Source organism: Macaca thibetana, chromosome 1 (genome assembly GCF_024542745.1).
Source record: "Macaca thibetana thibetana isolate TM-01 chromosome 1, ASM2454274v1, whole genome shotgun sequence".
NCBI lineage: Eukaryota > Metazoa > Chordata > Mammalia > Primates > Cercopithecidae > Macaca > Macaca thibetana.
Genome location: NC_065578.1, coordinates 112,901,891 through 112,929,738, shown reverse-complemented (window position 1 = coordinate 112,929,738; position 27,848 = coordinate 112,901,891). Strand labels below are relative to the sequence as shown.

The 27,848-nt window shown below is 36.8% G+C and overlaps 1 protein-coding gene across 3 annotated transcripts in view; it reads right to left on the bottom strand.

Moving 5' to 3' along the window:
• Window positions 1–27,848, bottom strand: part of MAGI3 (membrane associated guanylate kinase, WW and PDZ domain containing 3) — a 296,332-nt gene that overhangs the window by 75,838 nt on the left and 192,646 nt on the right. For all 3 annotated transcript variants that reach the window (XM_050747218.1, XM_050747221.1, XM_050747222.1), the window contains exons 3-6: window positions 20,257–20,376; window positions 15,511–15,720; window positions 9,811–9,985; window positions 5,951–6,030 (exon numbers count right to left, since the gene is read on the bottom strand). In XM_050747218.1, the coding sequence (XP_050603175.1) occupies window positions 5,951–6,030; window positions 9,811–9,985; window positions 15,511–15,720; window positions 20,257–20,376 (585 nt within the window). The remainder of the gene's footprint in view (window positions 1–5,950; window positions 6,031–9,810; window positions 9,986–15,510; window positions 15,721–20,256; window positions 20,377–27,848) is intronic.

Sequence of the window (27,848 nt, the reverse complement as noted above, 5' to 3'; positions counted from 1 at the left end):
TCTACTTTTTACTTTTTGGTGGCATTATTTGGTGGGTTTTATTTATTAATTTTTCTGATTTGTTTGAGTTCCTTGTAGATTCTGGATATTGGTCCTTTGTTGGATGCATAATTTGCAAATATTTTCTCCCATTCTGAAGGTTGTCAGTTTCCTCTTATGATTATTTCTTTTGCTGCGTAGAAGCTTTTTTGTTTAATTAGGCCCCATTTATTTTTGTTTTTGTTGCACTTGCTTCTGGGGTCTTTCTTTCCATGTTCATCAGGGATACTGGTCTGTAGTTTTATTTTTTTGTTATGTCCTTTCCTGGTTTTGGTATCATGGTGATACTGGCTTCATAGAAAGAGTTAGACAGGATTCCCTCTTTCTCAATCTTTTGGAATAGTTTCAGTAGGATTGATACCAATTATTCTTTGAATGTCTGGTAGAATTTGGCTGTAAATCCATTTGGCCTCGGGCTTTTTGTTGTTGTTGTTGTTGTTGTTGTTGGCAATTTTAAAATTACTGATTCAATCTCATTGCTAGTTATTGGTTCAGGATTTCTATTTATTCCTGATTTAAGCTAGGAGGGTTGTATGTTTCCATGAATTTATCTAGTCCTCTAGATTTTCTACTTTGTATGCATAGAGGTATTCATAGTAGCCTCAAATTATCTTTTGTATTTCTGTGGTGTTTGTTGTAATGTCTCCATTTTCACTGAGCTTATTTGAATTTTTTCTCTTCTTGGTTAATCTAGCTAATGGTCTACAAATTTTGTATATCTTTTTCAAATAACCAGCTTTTTGTCTCTTTGATCTTCTATGTATGTGTACATGTATATATATGTGTATACACACACACACACACACACACACACACTTCGACTTTTCTTTTATTTTTTGAGACAATCTCATTCTGCTTCCCAGACTGGAGTGCAGTGGGACAGTCTCGTCTAACTGCAACCTGTGCCTCCTGGGCTCAAGTAATCCTCCTACCTCAGCCTCTGGAGTAGCTGGGACCACAGGTGGGTACCAACATACCTGGTTAATTTGTGTATTTTTTGTAGAAATAGGGTTTCACCATGTTGTTTAGGCTGATCTAAAACTCCCAAGTAATCTACCTGCCTTGGCCTCCTAAAGTGCTAGGATTATAGACATGAGCCACTGTATCTGGCCCACTGTTTTTGTTTGTTTCAGTTTCATTTAATTCTGCTCTGATCTTTTGTTATTTCTTTTATTCCACTAACTTTGGGTTTGTTTTTGTTTCTCTAGTTCCTTGAGGTGTGATATTACATTGTCAATTTGTGATATTTCAGACTTTTTGATGTAGCAATTTGTGCTATAAACTTTCCTCTCAGCACTGCTTTGCTGTATCTCAGAGGTTTTGATAACTTATGTCACTAATATCACTCATTTCAAATAATTTTAACACTTCCATCTTGATTTCATTCTTAACCCAGAAATCACTTAGGAGCAGACTGTTGAATTTCCATGCATTTGTATAGTTTTTAGGGTTCCTTTAGGAGTTGATTTCTAGTTTTATTCCACTGTGGTCTGAGAAGATACTTTATATGATTTTGAGTTTTAAAAATTTATTGAGACTTGTTTTGTGGCCTATCATATGGTCTATTTTGCAGAATGTTCCATGTGCTGATGAGAAGAATATATATTCTGCAGTTCTTGGGTAGAATGTTCTGTAAATATCTGTCAGGTTTATTTGTTCTAGGGAGTAGTTTAAGTCCAGTGTTTGCTGATTTACTGCTCCAATTATCTATCTAGTGATGTCAGTGAAGTATTGAAGTCCCCTACTATTATTGTGTTGGTATCTCCTTTCTTAGGTCTAATAATAATTGCTTCATGAATCTGGGGGCTCTAGAGTTAGGTGTATATGTATTTAGTATTTCAGTACCTTCTTGTTAAATTGATCATTTTATCATTGTATAATGACCTTGTCTTTTTTTTAACTGTTTTTGCTTTAAAATCTGTTTTCCCTGACATACCAATAGCTACTCCTGCTCACTTTAGGTTTCCATTTGTGTGAAATATCTTTTCCACTATTTTACCTTGAGTCTACAGGAATCCTTACGTGTTAGATGAATCTCTTGAAGACAGAAGCTATTTGGTTTGTGAATTTTTATCCATTCTGCCGATCTTTTTCTTTCAAGTGAGCATTTAGACCATTTACATTCAACATTAATATTGAGATACAAGGTAGTATTACAGTCATCATGTTGACGGTTACCTAGTACTTTGTTTTCTTCACTGTGCTATTGTTTTATAGGTCCTGTATTTTTTTTGGGGGGGGTGTGGGGGGTGGTGGGTAGAGTCTCACTCCATCACCCAGGCTGGAGTACAGTGGTGCAATCTCGGCTAACTGTAACCTCCGCCTCCTGGGTTCAAGCAATTCTCCTGCCTCAGCCTCCTGAGTAGCTGGGAGTACAGGTGCCCGCCACCATGCCAGGTTAACTTTTGTATTTTTAGTAGAGACGGGGTTTCACCATGTTGGTCAGGGTGGTCTCGAACTCCTGACCTCATTATCCACCCACCACAGCCTCTTAAAGTGCTGGGATTACAAGTGTGAGCCACTGTGTCCGGCAGTCCTGTGAGTTTTATGCTTTCAAGAGGTTCTATTCTGGTGCATATCAACTTTTTGTTTCAAGATTTAGAACTCCTTTTACCATATCTTGTAGGGCTGATCTGGTAGTGTAAAATTCCCTCAACATTTACTTGTCTGAAAAATACTTTATTTCTCCTTCATTTATGAAACTCAGTATTGCTGGATACAAAATTCTTGGCTAACACTTACTCTGTTTAAGGTGGTTAAAGATAGGACTCCAATCCCTTCTGGCATGTAAGGTTTCTGCTGAGCATCAGTGTACTTTAGTCCTTCTAAAGGATGTAGATGGTATCTCTAGCCCTTGTAGTGGGTGTTGATGGTATCTCATTGTAGTGATAACTAATGATAAGCACCTCTTCTGTTCTTCTTGACTCTTCTTTTATCTTCTTTTGTGAAGTGCATAAATCCTTTGGCCATTATAAAAACCACTTTACTGAGGTATAATTTACATATACAATTCATCTGTTTTAAGTATACAGTTCAATAATTTTTAATAATTTATGGAGTTGTACAACCGTTACTACAATCCAGTTTTAAAACGTCTTCATAACTCCAATAAGATTCCTCATGCTGTTAACAGTTAAATCTCTATTTTTACCCTTAGCCCAAGGCAACCACCAACCTATTTTCTGTTTCCACAGATTTGCCTATTCCGGATACTTCATACAAATAGAACCATATAATATGTAGCCTATTTTGTCTAATTTCTTTCACTTAGCAGGTTTTTGAGGTTCACACATATAGCATGTATAGTATTTTGTTTCTTTTTATTGCTCAATAGTATTCCATTGTAGATTAGAGCACATTTTATTTATCTACTCATTGGTTAATGGACAGTTGGGTTGTTTCCACTTTTTGGCTATTATGAATAGTGCTGCTATGAATATTTGCATGCAAGTCTTTATGAGGACTTTTATTTTCATCCTCTTGGGTAGATACCCAAGAGAAAAATTACTAGGTCATACGGTAAACTTATATTTAACCTTTTAAGAAACTGCCAAACTGTTCTCCAAACTGGCTATACCATTTTCCAATGGCACAGCAATGTACAAGGGTTACTGTTTCTCATATCCTCCCCAAGATTAGTTAGATTAGTTACCATCTGTTTTTTTTTTTGTTATAGGCATTGTAGTGGGTGTAAAGCAGTATATTACTGTGGTTTTAATTTGCAAAACACCTAATGACTAATAATTTTTCATATTTTTTCATGTTTTTATGGGCTGTTTATATATTTTCTTTGGTAAAATGTTTATTAAAATATTTTGTCCATTTTAAAATTTGGCAACATTATTGAATTGTAAACAGTTCTTATAAATTCGGAATTTAATTCCTTTGGCAAATATATATTGCAAAGTCTGTGACTTTGTCTATTCATTTTTCAATGGTGTCTTTTGATGAAGAGAAATTTAAAGTTTCTATTACATGCAAAATATTAACTTTTTCTTCTATGGTTCATATTTTTTGTGGCCTGCTTAAGCAATCTTTGCCAATTCTGACATCATGAAGACACTCTCCTATATTTTCTTCCAAAAGCTTTGTGGTTATAGCTTTTATGCTTAGGTCTTTGATTCATCTGAAATTAACTGTTTGTATGAAGTGAGGTATAGTTGACGTTCATTTTTCCATATCAGTTGGCACCTTGGTTGAAAATAAAGTGACTACATACATGTGTTTTGATTTCTAGACTCTCTATTTTCTTCCACTGATCTATTTATCTATCCTTATGCTAATACCAAACTGTCTTTATCACTGTAGCTCTAAAATAAGTCTTCAAATCTGGTACCCTATGTCTTCCAACTTTGTCTTTTTCTTTTAAGGTTCTTTGGCTAATGAACATAATATATCTTGTCAATTATTATTATTATTATTAGTAGTAGTAGTAGTATTTTGAGACAGGGTCTCACTCTGTCACCCAGGCTGGAGTGCAGTGGCGTGATCACGGCTTACAGCAGCCTCAACCTCCTGGGCTCAAGCGATCTTCTCACCTCAAGCCTCCCGAGTAGCTGGGACTACAGGTGCGTGCTACAACACCCAGTGAGTTTTTGTATTTTTAGTAGAGACAGGTTTCACCCTGTTGCCCAGGCTAGTCTTGAACTCCTGGGCTCAAGTGATCCATCCACCTTGCCTATGATTACAGGCATGAGCCACCATGTCACCAGCCTCTTATTAATTATTTTGTCTTCCTTAATGTCTTTCAATTATGTTTTGTAGTTTTTAGTGTTGAGAGCTTGCACACTGTTCAGAAGATTTGTTCCAAGCTATCTAACTTTTTTGATGCCACTGTAGAGAGAATTTTAAACAATTCCATTTTCCGACTGCTTCTTCCTAGAAAACTCTTAATAACCCTTATAATCATGCTGAACAATATATGTGGAAATTTTGTTTAATTTCTTTTTATAAATTGGACTTCAATACAAGGGGGACTATTGTGAGCCTCATTTTATGCTACTTATTTTTAAAAACCAATTAATATGTAGTTTCTGATTAGTAATACAAAACAAATGCAAATTTTATTCATTTGCAAAGGTAAAGACATCGCAAACAATTTTGGAGGAATAAATTCTATACTTATTTACAGAACTCTACTCTTTTTAAAACTTTGTTTATTTATGAATTTTCAGAGACAAGGTCTCTCTGTTGCCCAGGCTGGAGTGCAGCGGCATGATCACAGCTCACTGTGATCTCAAACTCTTGGGCTCAAGCAATCCTCCCATTTCAGCTCCCCATATAGCTAGGACTACAGGTATGTGCCACCACACCCAGCTCAAAACTATACTGTTAAATGTAATCTATAATATATAAGACAAATAAGTGCTATTATCTGATGATTCTTAGAGAAATAATTTTTCCTTTAAGCAGTAAAAAGTAAGTGTGTATATGTGTGGGGCCTATATTAAAGACTTTCATTGAATTTCTACTGCTGCTGTAAATGGCTAAGGAATAGCTATAGATACTTGCATATCTACTGTAATGTATACTAAATTAAGTATACTTTAAAAACTTCAAAAGACATGATAAACCTAGCTTATGGTTGAGGATGTGCCTAATTTTTAAATATTTATTTAGAATTGTAAAAGTCTGTCTTCGGGACAGATGTCAACGAAAGGGCAAATGTATTTTATTGTTGTTGTTGTTTTTATAGAGAGTTATGTAATCCTGAAAAAGAAATGAAATCTCTCATAAAGTTAGATGTAATGATGTAATTACCACAGTCAGTTGATTATGATATCCACCCACTGCTTTTTTGCTTGTGTACATTATGGTTTGTTTAGGGTTTTGGAAAACCCATTACTGGGGCAAGAAGAGCAAGAAAGGATTAAGAGAATAAGTATGATAGAAAAAGTTTCTGAATCTCTACCTCCATCTTCACAGTCTTCAGGGGCTTTGGCTTTCTTACAGAGACGCGGATCCAACCAGGTGGTTGTCTTGGTATTGTGGCTGTGGAATAAAAATTTTAATTAGAAACAGTAAAATAGAGGAGAAAACTATTTCAAAAGTAAAGATTAAAAGTGACTAAAAGGTATATGATGGTTGAACATTAATCTCCTAGAGCACCATTTGTATTCCTCAGATTCATTCATTAACCCTATTGTTCTCAGTCTACTTCAAAATTTCCATAAAGGAATGGTAATGCTAAGGCACTAATTTGAGAATCAAGACTTTAGAGAAGGCCTAAAATGCCAAGTATGGAATAACAGACACTATTTAAGCAGTTAAAAATGTTTCAAAAGGTGGGTGCACAGCCACATAGTGTGCATTATCTAGCCAACAATACTGCACTGAAAACCTTGTTTGCTCACTGGCTGAACTCCTTCCTCCTTCCCTTCAAAAAGTACTATATTTCTTGCATGCCTGTGATATGTAGGTACTGTGCTGGCAGTTGGAATATAAAGATAAATAAACAATCAGATAGAGCCCCAGCCATCAGGGACTCTTAAAAATAAAAGAGAATAAAATAAAGAGTTTTAAAGTGGCTGTTTTTCTGCCACATGCAAGTAAAAGCAACAGGTATAAATTCTGCTCTACAAAACTAAGTTTTCATCAGCATGATCCACACAGGGAAAAAAGGGAAGAATAAAAATATCCTGCTCCTGGCTTCATTTTATGATATAGGCCAAAGATGACTTTAGAGAGCAGTATCTGTTTAATTTCATTAAATGTCATAGTCAGTTAGTTTCAGACCAGGTCACCATGCAGCATATACTAATGCCCAAACAAAACTATCTCATTGCTCAGTGGACAAACAGTGTTAGTTTAAATATCTGAAATACAAGGATATTAAAGAAAGAAAAAGTCATGGAAGAAAACACAAAGGAAGGGAATAAAACATAAATTAAAGTTATTGTTATTATTATTATTATTTTGAGATAGAGTCTTGCTCTGTTGCACAGGCTGGAGTGCAGTGGCATAATCACAGCTCAGTGCAGCCTTGACTTCCCGGGCTCAAGTGATCCTCCTGCTTCAGCCTTCCAAGTAGCTGTGACTACAGGCGTGCGCCACAATGCCCAACAACTGAAAAAATTTTTTTTGTAGAGAGGCCTTGCTATGTTGCCATGCTGGTCTTGAACTCCTGGGCTCAAGTGATTCTCTTGCCTAAAGTTATTATTGGAATACAATGTCATACTTAACTGAAGTAATTAACTGTTATTAATTAGTAACAATGAACGTAAACAAGTTATTTTTCCTGAGTGTGTTTAACGTGAGATAAACTCACTAATCTGTACCTTGACCACTCTTAGAAAATGAAGCCAGTAAGGTTTCAGGAAATTAATCATATCTTCTATACCTTTTCTAACTGCTGAGCTACTTACAGAGCTATGCAGCCATTGCCAGGTATAAATAATATTAGCTGGTAGAATGTAATAGAAACACTTTTTTTATTTTTATTTTTTTTTATTTTTTGAGATGGAGTCTCGTTCTGTCACCCAGGCTGAAGTGCAGTGGCCCGATCTCGGCTCACTGCAAGCTCCGCCTCTCGCATTCACATCATTCTCCTGCCTCAGCCTCCCCAGTAGCTGGGACTACAGGTGCCCACCACCACGTCCAGCTAATTTTCTGTATTTTTAGTAGAGACGAGGTTTCGCTGTGTTAGGCAGGATGGTCTCGATCTCCTGACCTCATGCTCCGCCCTCCTTGGCCTCCCAAAGTGCTGGGATTACAGGCATGAGCCACTGCACCCGGCCAGAACACTTTTTAACTATGCTGAATAATAGCTAATTTCTGTAAAAAAAAGTGAGATTGTTTCTAGAAAGTCTGTATTACTCATGCTATTAGAGAAATAATCTCCCCAAACTTAAAAGTTTTTTGCTGAGAAAAAATTTAAAAAATGAAAGGGATGAGAACTCAGGGGCCTAGGAGCCACGCAGATTGTCAGGAAACAACAACAACAATAACAACACGAAAATACCTTGCTAAATCAAACTAAAAACTGCTACTTGAGAAAAGCTTAACTTAGGTTCCCATGATCCAAAATTTTATTGCTAAATTAGCAGATGTAGGCAATTTGCTAAAATTTTACCCAACATTTTCCAATGAAAAGAAATATCCATAGGGGCTATTCTATATGAACATTATTTTCCCACAGTTGCATTTTTCAACAGCAGCAGTAATACAGATCAACCATATTGGTTATACCAAACAAAACAGCTTTATCTGGCAGCAAATATTTAACTATATTCTACACATTAACCCTTTATTATGTAAGGTTTATAAATATTTTCTCCTATTCTATATATTGCTTTTTCAATCTGTTGATTGATTGCTTTGCTATGCAGAAATTTTAAAGTTTGATGTAGTCCATTTTTGTCTACTTTTGCTTTTGTTTCCTGTGCTTTTGGTGTTATATCTAAGAAGTCCTTGGCAAATCCAATGTCGTAAAGCTTTTTCCCTGTGTTTTCTTCCTTTTTATAGTTTCAGGTCTTATGTTTAGATCTTTAATCCATTTAAATATATTTAACTATAAAAAGATTTCTTTTTATAAATTCTTCTCCCCTTTACTAACTTAGCCCTGTTTGCAAGGTGAAGTACTATCAGATTAAATGTCTCATAATCTGTTTTTAAAGATATTTTAGCTACTTCTAATGATTCTACACCTTATTTTGGGGTTTAGCTCTAAAGTCAGCATGAAAGTCAAAAGTCTAAATTTCCCTTAACAAACCCCTTAAAGTTGTCAGTAAAGAATATACCACCTGGTTGTACTTGTTTTACATCATTGTGGTCATGAATGTTTATATAAATGTATAACCTCATCAATAATGTGCAATCTATAGTAAAAAGAACGCTACACATCCAAAGATCTATGTCTTTTAAAAACTAGAATCCTATTTGGTATAGCAAGACGCTCACTCTTTTGGAAGGGGATGGAATTGCGAATATCTGAGGAAACAGATTCAAGATCCCCACTACAAATTCATTTCTGAGTATATGTTCTTTGAGTGTAGTACCCAGACCCAAATATTTTAACCATTATTTAATTGTTATATTCTGTAACTTTACTACATTAATATTCTACCTTTGGGCAAATTACTTAAAGATGAGAATTACAGCTACATGAGAACATAAAAATTCTTCATGATAAAACTTCCAATAATTATTTGCATAATATTATTCTCTAGTACAAACAACATACAATTTTAGGTTGATCTAATACATGTGGTAATCAGTATCTCTATAAATACTATATTAATAGTGCTTTCTCATAAAAGTAGTGTTTTTTGTGAACTTAAGTTTGTACCAATTACTCTGACATCAAGTGATATTTTCTTCCTACATCATTCAACTATATTGCCTGAACACATCAGACTCAAACTCTAGGACTGAAAATATTTAATTCAGATAATAATATGTTCCTACTCATGATGACAATTCTTGAAATCCTCATTAAGCTGGACAATCTACCTAAAAGTTTTTTAATAAGCAAAGCAAAATACCCTTTATTCTTTACATTTTTCACCATTCGTGATGAACTGTTTTTAATCCTCCTGCTCTTATAAAACCAGAAGTCAAATACACTATTCCTTTATCCAAGTCAAATAAAAATGAAGTGTCAGATTAAATCAGATTAAAAATCAACTGTCAGTTTTATGAAAACTATTTTTAAAGAAAGAAAAAGAAATGAGTCTTCTGAAAAAGGTTTGTGTCCAAAATGGGGTTTAAAAAAATCTTAGGCAATCCTCAAGGTGTTAGGGCACGTTAGAAGAGATAGAGACATTTGCTTACTCAATGAAGTAGATCATCCCTGTGTCAGTGTAGGCCATTTCCCAGTTTTTGGGCAGTGGTTCCAGAGTCTCATCTCTCATCATATAATTTCTAAAGTCCATGGAGCTATTTGTTTGGTTGTAACTTGGAACAGTCTTCATCCAGTCAGATGACTCAGAATGCCTCTCTCTGTTTTCTGCCATTGTTCAAAACAGAACAGTGTGAAAAGTAGGTAAAGTTACATTTTTCTTCAAACAGCACCTTTCATTTCTAAAAAAATTCCAAATACGTAAATATTGCAAATTTCTTGTCTATTATGTCCACATTCTGCTAAAAATTTTAAAATAACCAACATATTCAACTCTTTTCCCCTACTCATTGACAACTAACTCTGTATAGCACCTCTGATGCTAGTCTGGGAAAGAAGCAAAAAACAACACTAGAATTAATTCAGTATAAATCCTAATAAGCCACAGCAGCTACAGCAGCACTAATGTAGTCCTTTTATGTGTCAGGCTCTATTTTAAGTGCTTTCTATAAATTAACTCATAATCATCACAGCAACCCTGTGAGTATCCATTATTAAACTCCCTGTTTTACAGACTCAGAAAACTAAGGCACAGAGAGGTTAACTTAGTCATAATTACACTGCCAATAAACAGCAAAGCCATGAGTTGAATCTAAGTGGTCCATGCTCTTACCTGCTATACTAAGCTGCTTTGTACACATTTAACACTGGCCTTTAAATAATAGTAATTTTTTAAAATTACACTCAATAGAGTTCCTGTTGTTAAATATAATTCCATTTAGTAATATTAAAATCCTTTTAGAGTCCCAAGGCCCATAATGTAGGTAAGAATACTAAAATTTGGGTACCGTCTAGGGGGTTCACAATTCATATACTTAAAACTTGTTTCTAAAACTTAAACGATGCTATGTGATATCACTACAACAACTTCAAATTGCAGGCAATGGCCAGATTCAGAGAATCTAAGAGAGATCTTATATATCCTGAGATATCCTTCTCTATAGTATTTCAACTCCAACCATCCTTTATCTAACCATGCGCTACTACTTACTACCTTTCACTATTCTTTATCCTCTACCCATTTCCCCATTGCCCTGCTAACCCAACTTAAATTCCATGATGAACCATTATAATTATTCCCTTGTAAATATTCCTGATTCCTTTGCCCTAACCTTACTTCGTAATACTGCCTGGCTAAATCAGAACTCTGCTTAAATCCTACTTTCCACCTACTCCATGTCAGCATACGCAGCTGAATACAGGCAATGTTGACAAGTTTACTTTAAATTCATGATCACTAACTTTAAGTGGGCATTTAATGATCATGGTGATCATAGCATATTTCTTTAGTTGATTCACTCTGACACTCTCCAAGATAATTATTTCATATCTTCTTTCTCCTTAAACCATCCACTACTTTTCCCTTATCCCTCATCTCATTTGATGACCTTGTGTCTTATTTCACTAAGAAAATAGAAGCAAGCATAAGAAAACTTCCACAAACTCCCACCATCACATCTACACAGCAACTGTGCCCATTGACTCCACCATCTGTTACTATGGAAGAACTGCGTGTACTCCTAGCTATGGCTAACCCTCCAATTATAAATTATATCCCATCCTCTCTGCTTACAGCAATTCTTTCACTCTCCTTCCTGCATCACCAATCTTCTTTATCTATTAGATCACATCCATCCACATAAAAACATGTTCCCAGTTCAGTAAAAAGAAAATAATTCTCTGGCCGGGTGCACTGGCTCACGCCTGTAATACCAGCACTTTGGAAGGCTGACGCGGGCAGATCACGAGGTCAGCAGATTGAGACCATCCAGGCTAACACGGTGAAACCCCCGTCTCTACTAAAAATACAAAAAAAATTAGCTGGGCATGGTGGCGGGCGCCTGTAGTCCCAGCTACTCGGGAGACTGAGGCAGGAGAATGGCGTGAACGTGGGAGGCGGAGCTTGTAGTGAGCCGAGATCGCACCACTGCACTCTAGCCTGGGCGACAGAGCGAGACTCTGTCTCCCCCCCCCAAAAAAAAGAAAAGAAAAGAATTGTCTTTACTCCTTGGCAGCCAACCTATTTCTCTCCTCTTTACACCAAACCACCTTGAAATAGTTTATATTTGCTACTTCCTCTTCCGCTCTTCCAGTTCCTCTGGACCTCACTCCAACAAGGCTTTTAAATTCCTATCATTAAACTATTCTTATCGAGGTCATCAATAACCTCTACATTGCTATATCCAATGATCATTCCTCAGTTCCATCCTACTTGAGTTATCAGCAGCATCTGATCACTTTCTTCCTTGCACATTCAGTAACCTCCTAACTGGTATCCCTATTTTGCCCATGTCCTCCTTTTGCCTATTCGCAATACAGTAGTCAGAATAAGCCTGTTAAAAACTGTTGTACCATGTTACTCTTTGAATCAAAATCCCATAATGGTTTCTCATTTCAGAATAAAAACTAAAATTCTTCCAATGACCTACAAGATCCTGTATGATATGCATTCCTCCCTCTTCATACCCATCATTATCTAAATGATCTTATTGGTTACTATTCTATTCTATTTCCTTCTATCACCCAGATCCAATCACTCCAATAGACTGCATTGTCCACATTGTATCCAACCACTCTGGTTTCCTTGCTATTGACTGAATATTCTAGGTATGTTTCCATCTCCGGGCATTTGTACCTCCAGTTCTGTCTGTCTAGAATGCTCTTCTCCCAGATATCCTGAGTTTACTCACTCGATTCTTTCAAGTCTTTTCTTCCACACTATCTAAAATTGCAAACCTTGACCACCATATCTTACCACCTCCTGCTCTGCTTTGTTTTTCTCTGTAGCACCATCTAACACACTATGTATGTTATTCATTTAAGTTGGCAAGTTCTGTCTCTCCCACCAGAAAGTATAGTTCATTACAGGTTTTTGTCCGTTTTGCTCACTGCTTTATTTCTAGCATTTAGCACAATGGCATTTAGTATTCTAGTAAGTGCTCACTACATACTTGTTGAATAAATAAATGAATCAAGCACATGATTTATTTTGTATGCAGAAAAAATGACAGAAATCAAAAGGTACCTAATGTATAAATCAATCAGGAAAGGAGTTACATTCTTGGCAACTAACCATGTTGGAGAAAAGCAAAAGCAAGTATATAATCTATAATATTTTTCTTAATAAAGTTCCAAGTGATTGAATAAAGGAGTTTGCTTAATAGCCAATGACTTGTGAAGATGTTCTTTATATAAAACCATTTCTTAGAAAAAAATTATAATTATTACATAACATATATTATTGTACAAGGCCATTTTAGCATTCTTTTGGGTTATTTCTTCAGTAAGATATAAAATAATAAACATACTGGTGTGCACAAATAAACCTCTACCTAACTTCTCCTAATTTCTGCTCCCAAACAATTTTCTGATTTTTCAAGGCAGGGATTCAAAAACGATACACAGGCCAGGCACGGTGGCTCACGCCTGTAATCCCAGCACTCTGGGAGGCCAAGGCAGGCGGATCACCAGAGGCCAGGAGTTCGAGATCAGCTTGGCCTACTTGGTGAAACCCCGTCTCTACTGAAAATACAAAAATTATCTGGGCAGGGTGGCACATGCCTGTAATCCCAGCTACTTAGGAGGCTGAGACATGAGAATTGCTTGAGCCCGGGAGACAGACTGCAGTGAGCCAAGGTCGCACCACTGCACTCCTGCTTGAGCAACTGAGGGAGACTCTGTCTCAAAACAACCAACCAACCAACCAAAGAAACAAAGAACAACAAAAGCAATACAGAAAGCACATTTCCCCAACTTTGATTAGTTAACTAACAACTAAGTTCATACTTATTCAGAAGGTGAATTCTGTTTGTAGGCAGGTGCTTTGTATTTTTTCACTTAAATGTCCTATATATTTTCTATTACAAAGAAATAATGTAATTCAATGTAAGTGTCTTATGGTATCTATACATAAGAGGTAGTATACGAACTGCCTCCCACACACCCTTGGATATATTCCCTTTAAATATTAATATCAAAGAGTATATAACGTCAGTTTAACAAGTGACTTACATGAAGCATAAACTATAGAGATTACAAACAAGTTTACCTCTAAAAGAACTGCAGTGAGCACTTAAAGGCTCTGTATTAGGAAGTAAAAAAACAACATTTTCTTTTCCCTTAAATCAAGAACATATAAATTCCTATATTGGGAAAGATTCATGGTCTCCAATCCTGCTGTTTAGCATTTTTAAATGTTAACAGACTTAATTTTGTGGGATAGCAGAGCTGGTATCAACATTAAAAGGCTCAACGGTGTGATGACTTCCCTTCGTAGCTCCTAAAAATTAGATGTGAATTCACCTAAACCTTTTAAAACCTGTTTTTAGTATTTACATTTAAATACATTGGGGTAATCCATTTAACATTAAACACACTATGTGGCATAACTAAGTAAAAAGTTAGGACTATAAAACCGAACTCACACTCTGGAGTGGGACATAAACAATGAATGTATTAACTCATTGTTTAATATATTCATATACATATCAAATTTTTTTTTTTTTGAGACGGAGTCTTGCTCTGTCGCCCAGGCTGGAGTGCAGTGGCCAGATCTCAGCTCGCTGCAAGCTCCGCCTCCTGGGTTTACGCCATTCTCCTGCCTCAGCCTCCCAAGTAGCTGGGACTACAGGCGCCCGCCACCGCGCCCGGCTAGTTTTTTATATTTTTTAGTAGAGACGGGGTTTCATTGTGTTAGCCAGGATGGTCTCGATCTCCTGACCTCGTGATCCGCCCGTCTCGGCCTCCCAAAGTGCTGGGATTACAGGCTTGAGCCACCGCGCCCGGCCTATATCAAATTTTAATAATTGATGAAGAAAAAGATAAGGGTGCTTTGGGAAAATGATAAGGACACGTGTTCTGCAAATTTGAGGATTTTAGTTCCTATTACATGCCAGGCATTGTTTTTGATGGAAGGGACAGAACAGTAAACAAAAAAAAGCAAAACTTCAGCCCTATGAAGTTTACATTCTAGTGTTCTGAATGGAATTTTTGCAATGGGTACCACTGAATAAGCTCAGCTGTGATTTTATGGTTTCCTAGTTATACTCTCAGTTACAAGTCTAATAACCCTCTAAGCAATCACCACATTAATTAGGGCTACTCAAAATGAGCAGATTCTTCCCCACTGAATTTCTGCTGGTTTTACATTTAATGAAGGGACTCATATTTGAAAATTTGAGTGAATCTAAAATTTAAATTCAAAATATTATAAACCAACCTTTTAGATAATTTTTACCAGCATACTTTCAAACCCTATTTACTTTGTTTAGGCTGAAGTCTACATTCTAAAACATCCATATATTGTTTACATCCTATAAAGGAAGACATAGACCAACAAGATTCCCATATTGCAACATCAGAGGCAAATCTCAAGTATTTTAAACAGCAGGGTAATTGCATATATTTTATTACTAATGATAGCTTATCATTAATTTATCCAAATTGGAAAAATTCACTTTAGCTTATAGGATGGTCTATAGAAATACACTGTTCCACATACAACCTTTACAAAAAAATTAAAATCCCATCACTTGCTCTTCATATGCTTTGTAGAAAATTTTAGTGGTTTTAATTCAATGTAATAGTAAAATCAATCTAGAAGATCAGTTAAAAGTTGTTCATCTATTACAAACCTGCGTTTCCACTGCCATTAATAGCTTCCTTGTCCTCATCTTCTTCCTCTTCAGGAAGAGAGCTATCCATTCTTTCCATCTTGCTGACAGATGTAGTTCGTTTTCTTTGAGATTCTGCATCAAACTCATTATCAAAGAGGACTTGATCAACTGGATCTGGCTGAAAAGGGCTGGGTTCTGCTGGAGGCTTGGGAGTTCCATAGAAGTTTCCTGAAGTGAGTAAAATAGCAGCTGAAATTACTAATGTTTAAGTGAGAGTCAGAGCAATTTGACTTAGTGTATGTCTCTGCACTGTTTTTCACAAAGGAGTTTTGAAATATCTACCAAAGGGCTGGGCACAGTGGCTCACACTTGTAATCCCAGCACTTTGGGAGGCTGAGACGGGCGAATCATTTGAGGTCAAGAGTTTGAGATCAGCTTGGCCAACGTGGCGAAATCCAACTCTACTAAAAATACAAAAATTAGCCAGGTAAGGTGGCACATGCCTGTGAATCCCAGTTACACAGGAGACTGAGGCAGGAAAATCATTTGAATCTAGGAAGCAGAGGTTCCAGTGAGCTGAGATTGTGCCACTACACTCCAGCCTGGGTGACAGAGTAAGACTCTGCCTCAAAAAAATAAAAAGTAAATTTAAAAAAATTAAAATATCTACGATTGGCCAAAAGGAGGCCAAAGCACTCATCTTAGGAGAAGAGAGAGCAGAAATAGGGGAAAGAACTAATTTCTCAAGTGCTCTTCACCATATATTATCTAGTATTTTCATGCTATTTGTCTAAGGCCAGGAAATTGACTGTATGTATGTAGATTATTCATTCCTACAGGGATTGCCTTACATGGGTTCTGAATTAGGACACAATTTGTGAATTTAAATGCATTGGTGCTGTCATGTAAGACTAATTGGCATAAAAGGTGGGGGTAAATGAGGATAAAACTAACTGAAATAATTTTGTTCTAATGTGTAACATAATGAACTATTTTGGTAAAATGAGGAAGTAAGTGGGTAAAGGTTAAGCTAAGAACTAACCAGGTCAGATAAAAATGTAGGATGTTTATATAAGGGTAATTTTTTAAAGTTTTTCTGAGCATTCTATTATTTTATCTGACAATTTATTGAACAAATAGAGACATTAGCAGGATCATTCAGTATTGGCTTACTCTCAGGAAAGCAAGAAATACTTTAATTTTCTCTTGAGAATCTGTAATTTTTGCAGTAAAAATAAATGTTCCAGAAAAGAATGAAAACAATTGAGTATCTTCTCAATTTGTCATGCAGTTCCCACTAGGCCGCCAAATAATATGGGAAAGCACTCAACAGGTCAAGCCAACATTAACAGCTTGTGGTTCCTACTACTTTTGACATTCTATTAATCATTATGCTAATGTTAGAGAAATATATATATGATGAGAGAGTAAAATACTCATGATTCTTCTAACTTCATATTTTCTAATCAAATTCTTTGGCTCCTAAGGAAGTAATTAAGATGCTCATTCACCTAACGAAAATTAATGAGGTAGATAATTGACTGTTTTTTCCTAGACGGAAAGTAGCATAGGTTCTTCCCCATAATGCTGAAACAAATCTAGATATTACATAGTTTACCTTAAATTGTGCATGTTTTGAGGGGGAAAACATTTAACATGAATTCTTTGGAAGTTTGACTTTCAGCAGGAATTGTCATTAAAATAATGAAGACAAAACAATAAAATCAAACTAAAAAACTTTTCAGTGACATCCTGTCTCTCCCTACTCACCTACTCCCTTGTTTCCAAATCCATATTTGAAATAGAGTTACTCCAATCGTACAGATGGATGCAAAGATTTGTATGAAAACAGACTAAACTTTCTGCAAACTTTCTAGCTCAGAAGTAAAGCAAAGAACCAATGAAAAAGCCAGTCACGCTTCTCTGGGGTAGCCGGCACAGAAATACATCAAACAGAGATTTGGCTGGGGATTAGGAGGTTCGAGGGTCTCTCTTTCTCCTGAATTATGCCTATTAATCACAGTATCAAGGAAACTGGATATACCATGACAGAAATAAAAAGTCCACTTTTTCTAAATAAGGTAGTAGTATTACTAGAAACACATCTTACTGAGAATTCTTGGTAATTATTATCTAACTTGAGAAAGTTTAACCTTTTTCTAAGGGGAAAATATAAAAATGCTGGATATGATGACTGCCATCCATAATCACTGAAAAGATTTTAGGACTTCATAATAATTTGGGGCAGTTTCCTTGTTAAAAAAGATAATTACAGGGCTTAGATTAAAAAAGAAAACTAGCATTGTTTATAAATAAATTAGATCTATTTTTCTTGAGTTGTTGGTAAATATCAAGTTTTCAGATACAGTATACAATTCCAAGGGTTGTGAACTCTAACTATAGTTACTGACAGAGAAAGTTTTTCACTGTTTTAGAGCTGTTTTGAAGTTTTTTTATTTTCTGAAGGCTTTTTCATTTTTACAGAACTGCCAACTATTCAATATTTCAAATATATATAAAATTACAGACTGTAGTATCAGAATAGTATTAGAAATATCTATGTATAAAATTTACTTACATAAATATGTGTACATGTATCAATTTATTTATATACACATCATCTAGATATTATTGCTAGATTGCCTTCAAATCTCCCTTTTTTTTTCTCTTTAAGGATATATATACATAGTCACATCTACAATTAAAGCTCTAACTTCCTGTCCGTATAGCCACTCCCTCCCTGAGCTGTCCTGAAGTTGGTATGTGTCTTTCCTCCTGAATATACATCTAAGATATGTATATATGCATCTATAACATGTAAACACTATTGTTTTCATAAAAGCTTCAGAGAATACTTTCCTAACATTTCACATATTTTTTCATAAATAGTATAATATAAATATCGTTTTGTAACTTTTTATACAATTTTATACCTTTATACAATTTTATACTTTTTATGCCTCTTAACACTTATTAATGTTCATACCTATAAATCTAGTGCATTGAACTGTTGTATAGCAGTCCATTTTTATGAACAAATTAAATGTATGTTATTCATTCTACTAAAGGAGAGTTGTTTCCATTCTGTCACTGTTTCACACTATAACAAATATTCCCATACGTGTCTATATATGCATATGCACAACGGTTTTTCCTGAGTAGATGTCTAGAGGGGAGCATTGCTGGGTCAGAATTATGTATATCTTCAAATTTACTAGCCACTGCCACAATGTTCTCCAAAAGGATTATACTATTTTATATTCTCACCAGCAATGTATGGGAGTTTCCATTTCTTTCAATTATCAGACTGTAAAATTGTTGCCAATCTCTGAATGTGAAATGAAATGATGCATTTTCTTTGAATTGAGCACACAGCAATAAATAATATATAATATGCCACTTCGTCCATACTAAGCTCTTATATTTAATGGAATAAAATGTAGAATATCTTCATCATTTAAGGGGAGAGGGCTTCTTTAAAAAAAAAAACAAAACTTCAAAAGCACCTTAACCTTGTTCATCGCAGTATTCCTAGATCCTCTTATAGAGCTTAGCACATAGTAGGTACTTAATAAATGGTTGTTTAATGAATAAAACAGGATAAAACGAATGAACAAACGAATGAGTCATGAGTGCTAAGCCCAGAAAAGGTAGTTAGGTTAAACTTAGCAGATGAAAGGAAATCATTGAAGGTTCTGCATAGGAGAGACATGATAGAGCTGCTCTTGAAGAAGACTAGCATGGTAGCAATGGGCAGGGTGGAAGAAATTGGAATAAATGAGATCAACAGCAACAGTCCACACATGAGCTCTTCTAGTAGGCCTACAACGAGGTGGTGAAGGTGAAGGAAGAGCATTGTGAATGCAGCTACAAAAGAAGAATGATGAGATTTGGCAAATGGATGTGAAATGTGAGAAAAAGGAGAAAGTAAATAATGATTTGACTGTTCTGAGATCATGGTGCTGCTAAAGAGAGAAATGATGAAGAATTACTCTTTTGGATAGAACACAAATGCATATTTGAATATGCTGAATTCCAGGTTAGATATTTATTGAACACTATCTTTAGGCACTGAAGATAATATCAAGTATGAAAGACATGACCATTACTATCACAGAGCTTGTAAAGAGGCAATTATAATAGTATGAAAAAGCAATGATGGACCATAGCATAGGTGCTATGGAAGTGGATAAGTTTGCCAGGGAAAAGTATGCTACATAAGGGGAAAAATAGATCTAACAGAATCATTTAAAAATGGAAATTGATCTCAAATATCAAGTATCAATGGAATCAAGTGGGTAGAGGAAACAGAAATGAAAAGAAAACCAATTATTCTGTTTTTGTTGTTTTCTCCCCATATTTTATACTCTCTTTTGTCCAGGATAGTCAAGGTACATATAAGTTTTTTAAGAGTACAGATTTTGAATTCCCAACCACAAATAGAAAGCAATCAACAAATACTCATTGAGTTCACATGATGAATGTGAATTACTATGAAATATATAAACTGGCCAGTTTGACTGATTTTTAGTACATTGTTCACAATCAACTTTAAAATATGACAGACTTTTTTGGTTTATTATTTAATCCCATTTGTAATTAGTAAATTACAAATCTCTCCATTAAAAGAACATTTTCCCAAAAACAGAGCAGAAAAACTTTTTCAAAAAGTGGTACTTTGCTGGTCAAATTCCCTCTGAAATAATTCCAGTCGTTCAGATAGTTTTTTTGGGTGGGGGGTGGTGGTGTTATTTGGGGACATACCATCATACGTTCCACTTTCTAACAATGCTCCACTCTCTTCCAGTGCTTTGAACTGTTCAACGGAAATGAAATTATAATCCACTCCTGGTACTTCCCCATCCCTGGGGGCCCTTGTAGTGCCTAAGAAAAAAGAAAAAAAAAAAGTAGGTTGTAAACTACTTTCAAACTTCCAAAATATTCAAAGTAATAGAATATTTCATCTATAGAGAACACTTTAGAGATACGTCATTCCCCTGCCCCAACTTTATTAAGGTAAAATTCACAGATAAAATTGTATACATTTATAGCATACAACATGTTTTGATATATGTGCACCCCTGGCGAAAGATAGACTTATTTTAAAGTAGTTATCCTACGTATTTTTTTCATCTCTAGCATAAATGTAAACATTCTACTTACTAGAGTGATGAAAGACAAAAAAATAATAATTTTTATAAGTTATTTTAATGAACTTTATTTTTAAAACTTGGACAAACACTGGTTATAAAGTTACTTTATAAGTGAATAAAATAAGATAGGTATTCACTTAATAAAAATTAAGATAGGTATTCACATATGGCTTCTTAGCTTTTATTTTCTTCAAGTAATTTAAAAAAATTAAGTAAGTAAATTGTTTCATAAAATTAACTGCAGTAACAGATCACTAAATGCTAAAGTACAAACTTTCTTTCAGCTTCAAGGTACAAATTCAGGTTATGGCAGCATTGCTACATTTTACTAAACAAGAGTCACTTTTATGAAATGTCATTTCAAACACTACGTAATACAAAGAGATCCAGGATTCTCACTGGGAATAGAGTCTGGGATTTGGCTGCAAGTCTAGGACAAGGACACTTTCCTTCTTAAACCTGTTTCTCCACTTAGGCCCCTATTCAGTAATAGCACTCCAGGTAGGAAATCTGAGAGTCAGTCGTCTTGGGCTCCTCCCTCTACTCCACATCCAGTCACCAAATCTACCTCATAAGTATCTCTAAATACTTCTTTTCATTCCCATAATCACTGAATTCATATCATTATCTAGGACCTGTATTGTTGGTACTCCCAGGTCAACCTTTACCTCTTCCCAGCTACACTCCTAGTACCCCACCAAACTGCAGTCAGTGACTTTCTAAAACACAGTCTGAGGAAACAAAGAAAATCTCTCTAAACCCATCAATGGCTTCCCATGATCCTTGGTATAAAATCCAGATTCTATAACAACACATTTTACAAAGCCTTCCTCTTAAAAAAAAAAAAAAAAGTAAATTCAATGATTAAAATTATAATTTGTAATTATCTATGACAGATGGAAAAAATATGATGACAATATTTTGCACCTCTTAAGAGGTGGGGCCTGTTGCCTCATCCCTTGAATTTGGACTGGATTGATGATATGCTGTGATTAATTTAATGTGAAGGCTGTGATGCTGTCCAAGTTTAGGGATCTAGACTTCCATCTTCACCCTCTTGGAACGCTCCTGCTACCATGCAAGGAAGTCCAGGCTAGACTACCGAATGATAAGAGAGCCCAAGCCAACAAAAAGCAGCAAGGCCCCAGACACATGAATTAGACCATCTTAACCCCTCCAGCTCCAGTTGAGCTGTCAATGACTACAGCCACATGAATGGTCCCAACTGAGCCCAACTCATGAAATCATGAGAAATACACACCACTATTTTAAGTCACTAAGTTTTGGGGTAGTATGTTATACAGCAAAGGCTAACTGAGATATCCAAATAAACTCTACTATAAAATATAATGACTAAAAAACAATTTAAAAAGCAAGCCATATTATAGATAATACTATAAAAACAGCACTGATCCAAGGGGCAGGAGGAACTCTGTTTTGGTCTGGGATTATTATTAATGGCACAATTTAGATCAAGTAGTTAATCTCTTTTGGCTTTCTCTTTCTGCAAAGTGGCGTTGAGCAGGATGTTGTCCATGATTCTTTTCACTGACAGATATGAATGTTATGTGTAATTCTACCATATATTTCTAAGACTAGAAAATAGTTTTAATGTTAATTCTCTTTACAAAGTATTGTAAATTTTAACTCCCCCCACAAAACCATACAACCCAATACACATAAAGTTATCTTCCTTCCTTTACCCCACTGCTTTTGGCATTCCATAAAATTTATCTTTATATTCTCCTAATACTATATATTTTATATAAAGCTTTCTACATCCCCACTCACTCCCAGTTCTCACCACAGTTCTCCTTTATACACAAAAATTCTTCCAGGAAGAGGAAGAGTTCTTTGGAGCCATACAGTCTCCAATTCTCCTCTCACCGTCTCTTGAGCCTATTCAAATACCATCTTTTCCCCAACCATTCACTGAGACAAAGTGCTCTTTCAACAACAGTCTCCACTCTGCTGAACTCAATGGCCAAGTCTTACCCTCATCTTAATTGACCTATGAATAACATTTGACATAACTCATTTACCCTTTCTGTTTAGTTATAAGCAAATCAACCCAAGCAAAGAAACAGAACATTACCAGGACCTCAAAAACCTTCTTGGGTGTCTCTGATGATAAATCTCTCCTCAAAAGTGACTATCATCTTGACATCTGTGATGATGATTTCCTTTCCTTTTTGATGATTGTACCAACTAAATAGTGCATTTTAAAGGAACATAGCTTAGTTTTGCCACTTTTGCAACCTCATATGAATGGAATCACATAACATGCATCCTCTTCTGTCCACACCAATACTTATCATGAGGCTTTTAAACTTTATCCAATATCCTGGGTGTGTAAAGTCACCTCACTGTGTATTTAATATGCAATTGCTTTATGAGATTAAACATTCTTTTTAATACATTTAGAAGCCATATAGATTTCCTCTGTTGTGAAGTGGTTATTCAAGTCTTTCCCCATTTCTCTGTTGGGTTTATGTCTTTAAAATTGATTTGTGGGAGCTGGCAAGATGCCCAAATAGGAACAGCTCTGGTCTGCAGCTCCCAGTGAGACTAACACAGAAGGTGGGTGATTTCTGCATTTCCAACTGAGGTACCCAGTTCATCTCATTAGGACTAGTTAGACAGTGGGTGCAGCCCATGGAGGGTGAGCAGAAGCAGGGTGGGGCATTGCCTCACCCAGGAAGCACAAGGAGCCTGGGAACTCCCTCCCCTAGCCAAGGGAAGCCATGGGGGACTGTGCTATCTGGCCCAAATATTACGCTTTTCCCATGTTTTTGCAACCCACAGACCAGGAGATTCCCTCGTGTGCCTACACCAACAGGGTCCTGGGTTTCAAGTACAAAACTAGGTGGCTATTTGGGCAGACACTGAGCTAGCTGCAGGAGTTTTTTTTTGTACCCCAGTGAGACAGAACTGTTCAATTCCCCACAAAGGGGGCTGAAGCCAGGGAGCCAAGTGGTCTTGGTCAGTGGGTCCCACTCCCACAGAGCCCAGCAAGCTAGGAACCACTGGCTTGAAATTCTCACTGCCGGCACAGCAGTCTGAAGTTGACCTGGAATGATCGAGCTTGGTGAGGGGACGGGCATCCACCATTGCAGAGACTTGAGTAGGTGGTTTTTCCCCTCAGAGTGTTAAGGAAGCCGCCAGGAAGTTTGGACTGTGCAGAACTCACTGCAGCACAGCAAAGCGGCTGTGGCCAGACTGCCTCTCTGGATTCCTCCTCACTGGGCAGGGCATCTCTGAAAGAAAGGCAGCAGCCCCAGTCAGGGGCTTATAGATAAAACTCCCATCTCCCTGGGACAGAGCACCTGGGGAAAGGGGCAGCTATGGGCACAGCTTCAGCAGACTTAAATGTTCCTGCCTGCCAGCTCTGAAGACAGCAGCAGATCTTCTAGCACAGTGCTCGAGCTCTGCTATGGGACAGACTGCCTCCTCAAGTGGGTCCCTGACCCCCGTGCCTCCTGACTGGGAGACACCTCCCAGCAGGGGTCAACAGACACCTCATACAGGAGAGCTCTGGCTGGCATCAGACAGGTGCCCTTCTGGGACAAAGTTTCCCGAGGAAGGAGCAGGCAGCAATCTTTGCTGTTCCGCAGCCTCTGCTGGTGATACCCAGGCAAACAGGGTCTGGAGTGGACCTCTAGCAAACTCCAGCAGACCTGCAGAAGAGGGGCCTGACTATTAGAAGGAAAACTAACAGAAAGCAATAACATCAACATTAACCAAAAGGATGCTCACACAAAAACCCCATCCAAAGGCCATAAGCATTGAAGATCAAAGGTAGATAAATCCACAAAGATAAGGAAAAACCAGCACAAAAATGCTGAAAATTCCAAAAACCAGAATGCTTCTTCTCCTCCAAATGATCACAACTCCTCTCTGACAAGGGCACAAAACTGGACAGAGAATGAGTTTGATGAATTGAGAGAAGTAAGCTTCAGGAGGTGGGTAATAACAAACTCCTCTGAGACAAAGGGGCATGTTCTAACCCAATGCAAGGAAGCTAAGAACCTTGATAAAAGGTTACAGGAACTGCTAACTAGAATAACCAGTTTAGAGAAAAACATAAATGACCTGATGGAGTTAAAAAACACAGCATGAGAACTTTGTGAAGCATACACCAAGTATCAATAGCCAAATTGATCAAGTGGAAGAAAGGATATCAGAGATTGAAGATCAACTGAATGAAATAAAGCTTAAAGACAAAATCAGAGAAAAAAGAATGAAAAGGAACAAAGCTTCCAAGAAATATAAGACTATGTGAAAAGGCCAAACCTATGATTGATTGGTGTACCTGAAAGTGACAGGGAGAATGGGACCAAGTTGGAATACACACTTCAGGATATTATCCAGGAGAACTTCCCCAACCTGGCAAGACAGGCCAACATTCAGATTCAGGAAAAACAGAGACCACCACTAAGATATTCCTGGGGAAAAGCAATCACAAGACACAAGATCATCAGATTCTCCAAGGCTGAAACAAAGGAAAAAATGTTAAGGGCAGCCAAAGAGAAAGGTCAGATTACTTACAAAGGGAAGCCCATCAGACTCACAGCAGATCTCTCTGCAGAAACCCTACAAGCCAGAAGAGGGTGGGGGGCCAATATTCAACATTCTTAAAGAAATGGATTTTCAACCCAGAATTTCAAATCTATCCAAACTAAGCTTCATAAGCGAGGGAGAAATAAAATCCTTTACAGACAAGCAAATGCTGAGGGATTCTGTCACCAACAGACCTGCCTTACTCCTGAAGGAAGCACTAAATATGGAAAGGAAAAACTGGTACCAGCCACTGCAAAGACATACCAAAATATAAAGACCAACAACCCTATGAAGAAACTGCATCAACTAATGTGCAAAATAACCAGCTAGCATCAGGAGGACAGGATACAATTAATACATAACAATATTAACCTTAAATGTAAATGGGCTGAATGCCCCAAGTGAAAGACACAGACTAGCAAATTGGATAAAAGAGTCAAGACTTTTTGGTATGCTGTATTCAGGAGACCCATCTCATGTGCAAAGAAACACATGGGCTCAAAATAAAGGGATGGAGGAATATTTACCAAGCAAATGGAAAGCCCCCCGCCTCGCCCCAAAAAAAGCAGGGGTTGCAATCCTACTCTCTGATAAAACAGACTTAAAACCAACAAAGATCAAAAGAGACAAAGAAGGGCATTACATAATGGTAAAGGGATCAACGCAACAAGAGCTAACTATCCCAAATATACATGCACCCCAACACAGGAGCACCCAGATTCATAAAGCAAGTTCTTAGAGACCTACAAATAGACTTAGATTCCCACACAATAATACTGGGAGACTTTAACACCCCACTGTCAATATTAGGCAGATCAATGAGACAGAAAATTAACAAGGATATTCAGGACTTGAACTCAGCTCTGGACCAAGTAGACCTAATAGACATCTACTGAACCCTTCCCCCCAAATCAACAGAATATACATTCTTCTTGGTGCCACATAGCACTTATTCTAAAATCAACCACATAATTGGAAGTAAAACACTCCTCAGCAAATGCAAAAGAATGGAAATCATAACAAACATTCTCTTGGACCACAGTGCAATCAAATTAAAACTCAGGATTAAGAAACTCACCCAAAACCGCACAACTACTTGGAAACTCAACAACTTCCTCCCGAATGACTACTGGGTAAATAACAAAATTAAGGAAGAAATAAATAAGTTCTTTGAAACCAATGAGAACAAAGATACAATGCACCAGAATCTCTGGGACACAGCTAAAGCAGTGTTTAGATGGAAGCTTATAGCACTGAATGCCCACATCAAAAAATGGGAAAGATCTAAAATAGACACCCTAATATCACAATTAAAAGAACTAGAGAAGCAACAGCAAACAAATTCAAAAGTTAGCAGAAAAGGGCCGGGCGTGGTGGTTCACGCCTATAATCCCAGCACTTTGGGAGGTCAATGGGGGCGGGTCACGAGGTCAGGAAATTGAGACCATCCTGGCTTACGTGGTGAAACTCCATCTCTACTAAAAATACAAAAAATTAGCCGGGCGTGGTGGCGGGCGCCTGTAGTCCCAGCTACTTGGGAGGCTGAGGCAGGAGAATGGCGTGAACCCAGGAGGCAGAGCTTGCAGTGAGCCGAGATCATGCCACTGCACTCCAGCCTGGGTAACAGAGCAAGACTCTGGATCAAAAAAAAATAAAAAAAAGCTAGCAGAACAGAAGAAATAACCAAGATCAAAGCAGAACTGAAGATTATAGAGATATGAAATACCCTCCAAAAAATCAATGAATCCAGGAGCTGTTTTTTTGAAAAAGACTAACAAAACAGACCACTAGCCAGAATAAAAAAGAGAGAAGAATCAAATAAACACAATAAAAATGATAAAGGGAATATCACCACTGATCCCACAGAAATACAAACTACCATTAGATAATACTATAAACGCCTCTATACAAAAAAAAAAAAAACTAAAAAATCTAGAAGAAATGGATAAATTCCTGGACACATACACCCTCCCAAGACTAAACCAGGAAGAAGTCGAATTCCTGAATAGATCAATAATAAGTTCTGAAATTGAGGGAGTAATTAATAGCCTACCAACCAAAAAAAGCCCAGTATCAGAGGGATTTACAGCTGAATTCTACCAGAGGTACAAAGAGGAGCTGCTACCATTCCTTTTGAAACTATTCCAAACAACAGAAAAAGAGGGACTCCTCCCTAACTCATTTTATGAGGCCAGCATCATCCTGATACTAAAACCTGGCAGAGACACAACAACAACAAAAAAGTTTCAGGCCAATATCCCTGATGAACATCGATGTGAAAATCCTCAATAAAATACTGGCAAACTGAATCCAGCAGCACATCGAAAAGCTTATCCACCACGATCCAGTTGGCTTCATCCCTGGGATGCAACGCTGGTTCAACATACGCAAATCAATAAATGTAATCCATCACATAAACAGAACCAATGACAAAAACCACATGATTATCTCAATAGATGCAGAAAAGGCCTTCAATAAAATTCAACACACCTTCATGCTAAAAACTCTCAATAAACTGGGCACTGATGGAACGTATCTCAAAATATTAAGAGTTATTTATGATAAACCCACAGCCAATATCATACTGAATGGGCAAAAACTGGAAGCATTCCCTTTGAAAACTGGCACAAGACAAGGATGCCC